Source organism: Lithobates pipiens, unplaced genomic scaffold, assembly GCF_037356315.1.
Source record: "Lithobates pipiens isolate NorthernLeopardFrog02 unplaced genomic scaffold, aLitPip1_a1.2 Scaffold_10, whole genome shotgun sequence".
Taxonomy (NCBI): Eukaryota; Metazoa; Chordata; class Amphibia; order Anura; family Ranidae; genus Lithobates; species Lithobates pipiens.
In genome coordinates, this window is record NW_027507686.1 from 215,255,878 (window position 1) to 215,269,568 (window position 13,691).

A 13,691-nucleotide genomic window follows, 5' to 3' on the forward strand; every position below is an offset into this window, starting at 1 on the left:
ACTTTAGGGGGGGGGGGTGAATAGTTATGGACAATGACTTTTTCTGTTATGTCCCATTTGTTGTTTGCTTCACAATAAAGAAAAAAAATATATACATCTTCAAAGTTGTGGGCACGTTCTGTAAATTAAATGAGAATCCTCAAACAATCCATGTTATTTCCAGGTTGTGAGGCGAGAAAACACAAAAAATGCTAAGGAAAGGGGGGGGGGATACTTTTGCAAGGCACTGTAGATGCGGTGACACCCCCATCCTCTGTATACATTGTTTAGGTAAATTTAGTTAGGGCCGGTTCACACTGCGGGCAATGCGAGGCGACACCGACTTGCCTCGCCGCGACCTGCCGCGACCTCAGCGGCGATTTGCAAATGACTTCTGTATAGAAGTCAATGCAAGTCGCCCTGAGTTCGCCCAAAAGTAGTGCAGGAACCTTTTTTCTGAGTTGGAGCGACTCGAGTCGCTCCTCTCAGAACGGTTCCATTGTACAGAACGGGGGCGACTTGTCAGATCGCGGCGAGGCAAGTCGTGTCGCCTCGCATCGCCCGCAGTGTGAACCGGCCCTTAGGCTCCACTGAAACCAAGGTTAATTGTGTTGTTAATTAGCTGGCTGAGTCTTGGTCATCTCCCCATGGGTTCTGGGGAGATGGAGGGACAGAGACCAAAGCCTGAATATTTTGGGATCTCTACCAATCTCTGTAAGAGGACAACCCAGAAGTTGGGGAGGTGGCCCTTAAATAGTCAGGAGCCTAAGCATGGGGGAAGAGAGTCCAGGATCCAGAGGCCCCTGTGCTAGGGGGCTCTACCTCCAGGCAGAAGGTGCCAGTGGGACATTGTACTGGAAGAAAGAGGAACCCTCACTCTCTTCAGCCTCAGTCAGGCTGACTTGGCTGAGACATCCTGGAAGCAAGAGGGACCCGTTCTGCAGGACAACTGTGCAGAAGTTGCCACCTATGCTACAGGACTTTCAAGGGACTGATTGAGTAACCTCTATTTATCCACCCTGAAAGCCTCTGGGGGAGAGGCAGTCAGGTGCAATACCCAGATAGTCCTCAGACTAACATTCACCCCTGCTTGGGAGATCTTAAAATGCCTGAAGTCCGAGTGCTGGTGTTGTTTTGCCAGTCTATCAGGGCAGATTCCCATGGGGACACAGTCTGTAGTTCTTTGCTGAGAAGTCAAGTGTCAGTCGCAGTTTGTCTTCAAAGTTCCACTTGAATTCATTTTTGGGCATCCCATACCACCTAACCCTAGCCAAGTTGTTTCCCCTAATAAACAACAAAACTAAAGCCTTTGGACTGTTTTTTCCCCCCGACTACCATGTGCCTGCTGAAAATGCTTGTTGCCTGGCTGTGCAATCAAAGGGGACCCAAAATCCGTCGGCTCCTAAAAAAGGTGGTAGCTATATATTCCCAGCACAATGCTTGGGAGGTTTCTTCAACACATGCATTCATTTGGTCCGTCCTTAATCACCCCCCTATTAAGAGATTAAAAATACACTAAAATTTTTTTAATTTTTTTGTACTAACCTAAAAATCACCCATCATCGCCATCTCAAACAGTCACATTTTTCATGATTTCACATCTTATTTTGTTTTACAGTGTGCAAAAACCAGCACTGTGAATAAAAAGTGTTTTTACCTGATCAGTTATCATCCAATTTGGTAGTAATATCTAGCAGCAACGAAAAAAGTAATATGGCTAGAATACTCCAAACTGTACTAGCACTGAAAAGGTAAGTTCACTTTTACAGAAAAATGTAAGGTGAACTTACACAGGTGCCCCTCCTCACCACCTCTATCTCTGGTTCTTAGCCCCAGTATATCCGCGCCAGGAGCCCAGGGCTTAGAAATCCTCTCTGCTGAATGTCCAAACGGGGGACAATTGGAGCATTTTAATTGGTCAATGCAGTCACATGGGGATAGCCACCCTGTCAGCTATGGAAAAGACTAGAGGATGGGCCCTGGGCTCCTGACACAGATATACCGGGGCTTAGTTCCAGAGATAGCGGCGGTCCAGGTCATCAGGCATGGGGGTATGCGAGGAGGGGGATTTTTCTGTAAAAGGTGAACTTACACTTTAAGGCACGCTAAGGTGGCCTTATAATATTATATTTAACATTATATTTCATCTCAGCCTATCATAAGAGGTATTTAGAATGCATTAGGTGTAACTGCAGTTTTGTTGAATGAGGACCATTGGACATACATTTGACACAGTTTTTATGAAAATCACAAGTGTTGTGTATACAGAATATAATTTACTGCCTCATTACATAAAAAAAAAAAAAAAAAAAAAAAAAAGAAGGATGTAAGCCATCTTTTGAATGTGTTCAAACTGATTCTCTTCGGGTAGTTCTTAAAAGGGAAAGTACAGTGTTGTTTTAAGCAAGCACACATTCTAAGTTAGTTCAGATTGTAATAAAATAAACATTTCTGAAGAGACTTTCTTTGGCTGTTACTCTACATTTCTTAGGCTGCCCATAGATGGTTTGAATGTCAGCCGGTTCAGCAGGGACCAGAAGAGATTCAAACTATCTATGGGCAGGCTGATTGTAGCCAAGTCAATCCATCGATCGACTTGGGTACATCTAACGTGTCGGCATTTTACATGCAATTATCGCCAGTGGATATAGCTGCTAGCAACAGTCACTGTGTTCTCCCAGCAGTGACAGCTCTCTGCATCCCCAACATTTCCCAAGCGTCCCCAGGAACCCCACACTGCTGATCACATACAGTACTGCATACAACAGCAGTGGTTGTAGAAGAAAAAAAAAAAAAAAAAAAATCAGAGTTTCCATTATTTCTTATGGGGAAACTGATACACAAAAGGCTTTGGATTACAAGCATTCATCTGGAACTACTTATGCTCGTAATCCAAGGTATTACTGTACAAGCTGACAGCCACAAAACATGCCGGGGAACTGTGTGAATGAATGACGCGGCCACGTGGGCGGAGCCCTGCACGGCCACACAGATTTCAAAAAGCGACAGCTGGTATGGGAACTTCTCCCCGTAGTGCTGTTACAGGGAGGGGAAAAATCAGGCAGCAGCTACAGCATTGGGAACGTGTAACATGTTCCACCCTAAAAACAGGTGAAACATGCAACATGTTCCCAAAAGGTGAACGTATCCTTTAAGGAGCTTTTCATTTTTTTTTATTTTTCAAGCCAATGTTTACAGGTAAGTAAGAAGTACAGCGTGTGCGTGCGTTATGCACAGAGAACATCATTCAAGGAAACCTGAAGAGGATATGTAGGTTTCCATTTGCAAACCCTCTTCTGGATGTTATTTTGATCCTATGGCTTCAATTTTTTTTTTAAGTCCCTGAATTGTAACAAGAATTCAGTTCCAATTTAATATTCTGGTCAGTGACTCAGAAAGCACTGGTCAGACAGCCAGACAACTAAATATTTTCAAAAGAGGGTAAGCAATAGTAACTCCTGTATTTTCAGTATACGTTGCTTTGCCGCTTTGGTGGTACCTGCAAATTGCTCAACCCTTACCCGCTTGTGTGATTGGGTCAGAAATGAGCCATTTCAGCAGGGCGAGATCTGAATCAGCAGACTTGGACAGGGAGTGGAGCAGTAAAGCACAGCCATTTCACAATGCTTTAAAAGCAGGAAGCCGATCCTGCATATGTAATGAGCAAGCATGGCCATCACCACGTACATAGATATATTTTTTTTAAACTGTATACAGATTTAAACTTTTAAAAACATTTACACAACCATGAGTAAAAGCCCCAAGTAGAGGATCTGAGCGAGAGGCATCCTTTCTCCTTAGACACTAAAATAAATCTTCCCAGTAGAGTTGGGGATTGGACGGTAGGTTGTGCCAACACTTTATCCTATGACAGCTGTGCGATTCACACATGATCCACTGCAGATCGCAAGTGCACTGCGTTCTGGTGTGAACTGGCCCTTAGAGTGTCCTTCTCCAGGTGGTGATGTAAACCTACACGTCTGATAAATAAACTAGCAGTTAACACACATTCATAAGAATCAATAAAGCTCATCACGTTCACATACCAAATAAAACCGTACTTTCCCTTTAAGAACTCCTATTAAGATCCTGAAAAAAAAAAGTTGCCAAAATGCATTTCAAGCTGAAGCATATTTTAGAAATACGTCATAGAAGGCATCGTAGTGGGAAGACACGGCGTTAATTTGGCAGTTAAAACAAAGTCCTACACAGCAGTGTGTTCTCAATAATGAATGATTATTAAAAAGAAAAATCATACAGAATTGTAAACAAAAAGTGTACAAATTAAACAAAAAAAAACTCTCCCGCCACTCCCCCACAGAGTGAACAGCGACAGATGCAGCTCAGGTCCTTGTTGCTTTTCACTTTAATAAAATCTCTTCTGTTCATAGACGTAGCTCTTTCCAGCAGGCACCTTACGGAAGAACAGACTGTTTCCACGGTTTGCGTTTCCCTGGAAAGTAAAAAAAATAAAAATAAAAAATCAGCATATAAACATCAATTATATTACACCCCATATTAACAAAAGGCTATTTTTACAGTGTAATTCCACTTGAAATGACCCTTCTATAATACCTGCAGAAAGAAAAAGTACTATGCATATTTTTTTGGCATCTGGATTCTTAAAGAAGCCAGAATGCTGCTCACCAGGTACCAGAAGTATTTGTATGGCAATATAAGTCAAATACTTGCTTCCCCCATCACAAACAATGTTACCTCCCACCGGCTCGTTCAGTGCCTTGAAAAAGTATTCATAACCTTTGACATTTTCCACATTTTGTCATGTTAGACTTAAAAACGTAAATGTATTTTATTGGGATTTTATGTGATAGAGCAAAGTAAAAATCATCAAGCTGGCTCCTAGGAGTGCTGTCTGATATGATTTACAGCATCTTTGGAATAACAAAAAGTGCAGCCAACCATGAGCGGGGCTCCTTCAGTCAGATGTGAATAGTGCCTAGAGCATCAATCCCAGGGATTGGAGCACTTGAGGTTGGCTGCACTTTGTCATTCCAAATGTGAGTTTGTTTTTATGGTGGTTATTGTAATAAATAATTTTTAAATACAGGATCACACTATGGGGCATCTCTCTTTTCCAATTTTAAAACCATCCATCAAGCTAATACTGGAAGGGCTTTGGAGCAAGGACAGAGCCAGGACTATATGCAGAGGCGTACAGACTCGGCGTTCGTGGATTGATGTCTATGCTTCTTATTTTAAAAGTGAGTGCATCACATTTGGATCTGCTTTTACCCATTCCCCTTCGTTTATTTTATAGAATTATGTTTTGATGCCTTAATCTGCCATTGAGACCATTCAAGAATTAACACAAATCAGGAGAGAATCAAATTTAGCATCTGTGTTTAACCCATGCTGTATACCTTACAGAAGGGGAGCTGCTTGCAAACACACAGGTGTCATCACTGAAGACTTGCATCCTTTCCAACACTTGTGTCATATTGGTGGAGGGACTCTATTATACCTTACACCGATTTTCGTTGGATTTTCTTCACTCATCACTTTATGCATTTGTAAACTGACTTTTTTTTTACTTTATTGTGTAATTTGGTTTGTCACGTTTTACACCAGGATTGCACCACGTTTATTCATGGAGTTTTATGTTTGATATATTTGTTTGATTTTTATTTTTTTTTTACTTTTTTTTTTACACTTTATATATACACATACTATTAACCAATTCTGTTCCCTCAGAAGTAAAAATAGCCATTGATTACTGTATAAATGTCACTGGAAGGGGTTAGCACTAGGGGGTTAACTGTGTCCCCTAGGTGTGTGTTCTAACCGTAGGGGGGGATGGGACTGACTAGGGGGAGGAGAGAGATTGGTGACCCCTGCAAGGACTGGGATCTGTGCGTTTACACACACAGATCCTGGTTCTCGATCGGTCACGAGTGATCGCGGGTGACCGGCAGTCATTGCGCCCACCGGGCACACGCTTCGGCTCTGGGGATATGCAGCAGGTGCATGCCTCCGGTGGCACGTGCCTGCTGTGATGTCTAAAAGAAGCAACGTACAGCGATTTGCGCAGCCCTGCCAACCTGGTGGCTGGTTGGCTAGCAGTTAAAAAAAAAGCTTTACAATCACTTTAATGCCCAGCAATGGCTTTTTTTAAAAAAAAGGGGTGTTTAAAGTGTTAGTAAATTCAAACAAAATTCCCCCCCAACATAACTCCTCTATAAAGTATGAATTAAGCTTTGGGTTGCAGTGCTCCATAGTTTAATATAATAATATAACAGTTTATTATGCCCTGTGCCCGCAGTGGAGATGAAAAAACTGACTTTTCTCCATATCTGTGCTGTTATAAGGGAACACACAGCACGTAGTAGGATCCGTAGCGGTACAGTTAGGGCATTCCCATAGTTAAAATGGCGCGGATCCATCGCGCAAGCGCAGTGGAGCGCTGCACCCTACATAAGCGAAAAGGTGCACCAACATGGCCGCTCCAGATGACGTCGCTCTGACGAAACGCGTAGGGCATGGCCTAGGACGTGCACCTCATACTGGTATACAGGCAGCAACGCCGGCGCAGCTATTACAAAGGCAAATTGTTTTATTGGATATTGTGAGTAATTTGGATTTTAGGTAAATAAATCGTTAAAAAACAGTGTTGCAATATGGTTGTACTTCTGTTTCCTCCCTCATGCACTTGCTAAACGGACTATTTGCGGAAGTGAAAGGGCGAACATTCCCCCAGCACAGCAGGAGCAGAGCCCAAGGAAAGCTGCACAGTGGCTCATACTGTGACTGCTCGGCTAACCCTTTTAGGGTTCTCTGTCTGGTGAGCGCAATTATTTTCCTGACACTGAGTGGCGCACCGGAGAAGAATGTTCCTAACCTTTCTGCACTAGTCACTTTGGTCTATCCTTTTATTTGAAAAGACTTTATGCGTTTTTTCCAGCAACTGAGTGATGCGATTTTTAAAAAATTCGTTTGGGCATTGAAAGAATTCCTTTTGTTTTTTTGTTGTTCTTGTTATTTTTATGACTATTTTGGACTGTCACTCTTGGGACTCATAATATAGAGCACAGTTTACAGACCACTAATATTGTGGCTTGTGGTTCGCATATGATCTTTCTCACTTAGCATATATGGTTTATTCATTTACAATTTTATGCAATATTTTCACTATTCTTTGGTTATAGCACATGTGCACTTTTTGAGTTGCACGCCAACAGGCACTTTTTTGTATTTTAATTTTATTTATACAACACGCATTTATAAGAAGTATATATATAGTATTTGGCAGACACCACTTATATGGTGGTCCTCAGGAGACTACACATTTCACATTAATTCACATTATTTATTTATAATATTTTCTGGGGCAACAAATAGGGCCATCTATTAATTACACTGATTAGATCACTACACACCTTTTTGACCCCAGGGTGTTTGTTAGGAAAGGTTTTAGCGCCAAAGCTTAATTCATACTTTATATCTCTGGCCTACTCCTTTTATTTTATTTTAAGTGGTAGGTTCTAAGCACAGGCAGCTTCAACCTCTCGAGTCTACTTTTTATTTCACTTGATTTTCCTTTATTCTTGTAGTGAATAGGTATTGTATAATCTGTCCATAGCGCAATCTTATTTACTTATTTCCATAACTCCTCTATAGTTTGGATGTGTAAACACAGGAATACACTGCATAAAAGCAGCTGTCTTACGGTTTGTACAGCTTGTTTCCTTATTTCTCTGTTCCTGCTGAAGCCGGCTCCCTATTTGCAGTTGACTTCCGGTCCCCTCTACATTTGTAGTTCTACCCTTTCTAGCATTCAATAGGCGGAATCTCGCACACGCTTAATAAAAGAGAACCAAGCCTAGTTTTCATATAAAAGCCAGCAATAGAATGTGCGGTCCCTCCTTGCTCCCTGTGCTGAATGTCGGTCTACTTACCCCGTTACATCACTAGTCACGTGGAGCATTTCATGAAGTTATGGTCAGCATTATTCCACAGCAATGCAATCCCTAAATTCTAAATGGGGCAGCTTGAAATATCTTCAAAGCCACCTACTTGTAAGTCATTTTATAACTACTCTACACGGGGCACAGTTGCCCAGAAGAGTTTACTACCACTAAGTTATTTTCCATTGTAATCAATACAAAAATATAAAACATTCCAACATTTACAACAAACACACACTGCTCTTGGCCTGCAACTAAAGAAATAGTATGCACACTAGCATAGCACTGAAAAGAAACAAACTGATATATCTATAGAAGAAACACCCAATACCTGAAAATACAATCATGATGGTGCTGGCCCATTGCTTTAAATACAGAACTCACATTTGCCTAGAAGACTTCCCAGCTTGTTTGGTCTAAGCCAGGGGACTCCAAACTTTCTAAACAAAGGGCCAGTTTATAGTCCTTCAGACTTTAGGGGAGCCAGACTGTGGCCATCCAGAACAGAAAATGTCCCAGCATCAGTTGGAGTAAACAATGCCCCATTTTTGGTGTCATAGGAATTATGCACCATCATTGGTGTTATTGGGTCCCATTGATGCTGTCCGTGGGAGGAACTTTGCCCCATCATGGGTGTCATAGGAATTATGCCCCATTATTGGTGTTATTGTTGGGTGCCATTGATGCAGTCAGTGGGAGGAACTGTGCCCCATCATGGGTGTCATTGGTAGGAATTGTGCCTCATTGTTGGTATCATTGGGAAGAATTGGTGTAATTCGGAGGAACTGTGCCCCATCGTTGATGTCATTGAATAAAATAGTGCCCCAAGGGCCATATAAAAGCAAAGGACCGAATCCAGCCCCCCCCCCGGCCGCAGTTTGGAGACCACTGGTGTAAGCAATCTAAGTAAAGGATTACCTCTTTACTGAGCTGCCTCCAGCAGTCTACCCAGGAGGTGTAAACAGGAGCATAGGGTAGCCTGCCACCGGCCAACCTGCAAGACACAAACATGTCCATCTATTAGGAAACACTGATGAAGTCCAGCTGCACAACGAATGCTGTCATGTACCATACTCACCCGCAATTATTCACAGCCATGAGATTAGACACTAAAACAAATGGATACGTCAACATACTGGCCAGGAACTGAGGAAAGGAAATAGGGAAATCTTGTCAGAAATTAACAAATATTTTAAAGCAAATAAACACTGCCAAGGTATGTCACATTCAGAAATAACTTTTGTTCTCAAAGCCATTGGTAATTCTAACTTTTTTCTACATTATATTTACTTATATGTTGCACTTCAAGTACCCGATGCTTCTAACATTTTAATCCTTCCTATAATTCTGCGCCTTCAGCTTTCTTGAGTTGTGTCCATATATTTTAAAACTGACAGCCTCTGATTACTTTGGTTAATAAGTCGCTCTGCTACTTAGCACTGCATTGTGGGATACCTGTGGTCACCGAAGGGGTGCGCCAGTGGCAGGATTTCCACTTTTTTTTAGCTTACTTTTAAATAGACTTGGCATTCTCCAGCGGCAAAGGCCACATTTAAATTTTTGTACTATGCTACAACCAAGTGGATCTCAGAAAACAGTTCTTCTATGACTTTACAACCATCTTACCAAACAGGTTTATTGTGATTTACTAAAACTGGAGAGTTAAAAATCTGATGCAGCTCTGCAAAGAAACCAATTGGCTACCAGGTTTTATTGCCAAAGCTTGAGCGACAGGGCTGAACTTATAAGCCGATTGGCTACCATGCACAGCTGCCACCAGATTCTGAGTGCACTTGTTTTAGTAAATCTACCATATTGTACAATAGAGATGGGGAAAGAGAACACTGCATGCTCCCAAAGCAGGAAAATAGAAAAAAAAAAAGAAAAGAAAAAAGGAACTCCAGAGACACTCCTCTAAGAAGAATGGTGGAAGTAAACTCACCCCAGTTAAAGCCTGAGAGTAACTTTTAATCTCGCTTACTGCCTGCAAAGAGAATAGGATACAGACATTAACTTAAGCACACATTATAAGATTAATAAAATTACAATAGATGCCTTAGGAGAAAAAAAAAAAAGTGGAAGGACTTGCCCCATTTTCCAGAGCATAAGTGTTGATAAGATAGGCGGCCATGTTACAGATCCACAGAGAAAGGATATCACCTAGTAGTCTTGGAACTAAACCTCTAAAATAAAACAGATCAGCAATATCACTACATCTGTGATAATTAAAGACCTTGCAAAATGTAAATTTATCAACCAGGTTCATGCTTTCATAGAAATGACAAACAACCTCCAGTTGTAAACTGTAGATGTACTTACGCAAAAAATCCCAGAATGCCTTCCTCCTTGTATATCGTCACTACCGATCCAAACACCCCACTGTAAAGTTAATATAAGCCGTGTAAAGATACAAAGCATACAAATATTGTGAGTTTATGTTTTAAGTGTAATAAAAAGGCAAAAAACTTTGTTTTGGATAGAGGGGAGATGGATTAGAACACCTGCCAATTATTACGGTCTGTGCCCCGTTATGCAGCTTCATCCTCTATATTTGTCCTGTTTACGGTCATCCTAAATTTAGGGGTGACACGAGAAAAGTAAGAGAGTAGAAATCTTCCAATTGGACACTAGTTCTGGCGACACCCAGGATTTCTTCACTTTGGAGGGATTTCCTCTCACTTTCCATTTTAGCTATGAGACCAGAAGTGAAAGGAAAAGATCCCCCCATGGGGCACAGGATGCAAAAAAAAAAAACAAAAAAAACTGACGGGTTATTAAAACGTTTTGCCTTTAGTTCTGCTTTAAGGTACCGAGACTGACATACTCATATTTGGTCTCTCTTCCAATGAACTGGACCATACACCGTAGCGTGATAACTGCAAATGAAGAGAAAGATGAAAATATTTAAAATAATTATCCACAGTTACACGACAGAATAAACATAATGCTGTTGAACAGAGGGCTTTGCATCTAGGTTGTGGTAATGGGTTTGACCCACACCCTGACTACTATAGTGAAGTAGGTGAGAGCCCCAGTGAAGAGTTTGAACCGAGGCTTCCTGATTACAATGCACCCCACACTTCTATTACCTCGTACAGGGGTGTCCAAACTTTTCTCAAAGAGGGCCAGATTTCATGAAGTGAACATGCGTGATGCCGACCAGTTTGCCTGACATTTTTTGAACCATTAAAATTAAATTTCATGCAAAGTTTATTGCCAACGGCATACGCTCTCTCTCTCTCTCTCTCTCTAGGAAAGGAACTGCGTTCTGTTTTGCTATGCGCCACCCCCCCCCCCCCCACTATATCCATCTGTGGCCCTCAAAGCTCGGGCGTGTTATGTTTTTTATGCTGTTAATATATCTATCTTCTTTAGCCTGACAAATCCCGAGCCCCGCGCTCATTCTTAGTATGAGCTGGGGCGTGTGGCTGGGCGTGTTCATAAGTCTATGTGCCCGAGCCCGCAAGGAAGCCGACAGTGCGCATCGTCACTGCCTATCACAGGCACTGTGACATTTCCGCGATCTCTGCAGATGCACAGATCAGGAATAAAGTGCCTGTGATTGGCTCTTCACGCTGTCAGCTTCATAGCGGCTCAGGTACATAGACTCGTGAACACGCCCAGCCACACGCCCCGGCTCATCCTAAGCATGAGCGCGGTGCTTGGGATTTGTCAGGCTAAAGAAGATAGATATATCAACAGCATAAAAAAAACATAATACACTCGAGTTTTGGGGGCTACAGAGATAGAGATTATATATATTACACACATATATACACACACACACACAAATTCCAAGTGGGGGCCACATCAAACCGGAACGCAGGCCACAAATGGCCCACTGGCCAGACTTTGGACATGCCTGCCCTAGTACGTTCCCCTTTAAATGATTAAAAAAAGAAATTAAATCCATCCAGCCCTACAGTATACCTGTATAACCGCTTTTAAAAGGTCACATCCTAAAAATGATGCCATTTTGTGCAATACATTGTAATATTGTTGGAGAGCTGACAAGGGTTCAGGAGGTGGCCAACTACAGTAAATTAACCAAATAATTGATGAAAGGACTGTTAAAGAAATGTTAGTGAAACTTTTTTTTTTTTTTTTAGCAATGGTCTCTTCAGGAGTGCTCTGGCAAAATTTCTAAAAATTGCGCAAAAATCACATACAAGCCAGCGGCTAGATCAAGCCGGCCTTATAGTTACACAAAGCCACTGGTTTTCACTGCACCATTTCAGCTACTGGTGTTCCAACAACCAAGGACCTCAATGGTTGATGAAGAAGATGTTGGGCACCTGTACAGTATTCTTGTTTGTCCCTCTCCATCAGCACTGGGATCGCATTAGCGGAGCGATGTAGAAGAGAAACACTGGAATATAGAAGTGTGCCAATTTGTATTTGCTTTGGAACAATAAATTACCCCTAATGTTGGGTGCCCTACATGTGTGGATGTTACCCTGTTTCCCCTAAAATAAGACCTAGCGTGACTGTCGGTGTTGGCTGCAATATAAGCCCTACCACCCAAATAAGCCCTACTCTGTTTCCTTAAAAATAAGCCCTACCCTGAAAAGAAGACCTACAAGGACTTTAACTAGGGCTTATTTGGGGGGTAGGGCTTTTATTGCAGCTATCACCGACAATCACACTAGGTCTTATTTTAGGGGAAACAGGGTATGTAAACCATTTATTGTTTACGTTTTAGTATGGGGCGCAGAATTTGAATCCAGATGAGCCTACTCCCAGTTTGTACTTTGCTATATACAGAATGTCCCATAGTTGGGGACTCGGATACTTTTGAGTTAGGGACCCAAATTTATAGAGGTGCCTTGGCATGGCAGTGTGGCTTTAACACAGGGCTCGACAAACCCCGGGCGCCCGGTCGCATTTGCGACTAGAATTCGTGTCCTGGCGCCTGGGGCAACGCTGCTGGGGTATCCGGTCTCCATTTGGACCCCAAACTCCGCCGCGCAATTGCATCGGGCCGCGCCGGCCAGTAATTGAGGCCGCGGCTTTGCGGCCTTCTAAAATCTTTCGGTAGTCTGGCGCCATCTTGTGGTGGATGTAGAAATTACACCCTATTCCAATAATGCTAATCCTAATGGAGTGAAGCTCCCCTGCCCGCCCATTTCCTTCCCAAAGTGAAGAGAAGGAAGTGATTGCGGGCGTCATCTGGCGCCTTTTGCCCAACGGTGAGTGTGGTGGCTGGTAAATGGCTTCTCATTATAATATACCGTATATATATATATATATATATATATATATATATATATATATATATATATATATATATATATATATATATATATATATATATATATATATATATATATATATATATATATATATATATATTATTTTTTGTAAAAAGTAAAAAAAAATATTTTAATTAAGGGAAAAAAAAAAATATTATTTGTAATCCTCCCTGCTTGACCCCTTTCACAAGCTGTCTGATCAGGTTCACCTGTCAGTTTTTCAGGCGGACCTGATCTAACCCTTAGCGGGGATATGACGTTAATAAGCGGGAACATGGCGGAAATAAAAGTCACATTCTTTTGTTAACCACTTTGTGCCCGCGCTATAGACAAAAGATGTCTACAGCGCGGACACCAATTGCCGGGAGGGCGTCCCTGGACATCCTCCTGTTTACTTCCCCTCTGAACGCCGCCATGGGCGCGCATCAGGGAAGTTCTGTGTTGGCCGTGTCCCTTGGATACAGCAAATCACAGATCATGCTAAATGGCCAATCACAGCGGCCATTTAGCACTCGAGCGGTGTGTCCAATGAGAGGTG

At 42.1% G+C, this 13,691-nt stretch overlaps 1 protein-coding gene across 1 annotated transcript in view; it reads right to left on the minus strand.

The window, feature by feature from the left end:
- Positions 1 to 4,194: 4,194 nt before the first annotated feature.
- MTCH2 (mitochondrial carrier 2) overlaps positions 4,195 to 13,691 on the minus strand; it is a 33,069-nt gene continuing 23,572 nt past the window's right edge. The window contains exons 7-13 of the mRNA XM_077460949.1: positions 10,726 to 10,777; positions 10,221 to 10,280; positions 9,987 to 10,084; positions 9,844 to 9,881; positions 8,980 to 9,047; positions 8,820 to 8,895; positions 4,195 to 4,432 (exon numbers count right to left, since the gene is read on the minus strand). Of these exons, the coding sequence (XP_077317075.1) occupies positions 4,346 to 4,432; positions 8,820 to 8,895; positions 8,980 to 9,047; positions 9,844 to 9,881; positions 9,987 to 10,084; positions 10,221 to 10,280; positions 10,726 to 10,777 (479 nt within the window). The 3' untranslated portion in view covers positions 4,195 to 4,345. The remainder of the gene's footprint in view (positions 4,433 to 8,819; positions 8,896 to 8,979; positions 9,048 to 9,843; positions 9,882 to 9,986; positions 10,085 to 10,220; positions 10,281 to 10,725; positions 10,778 to 13,691) is intronic.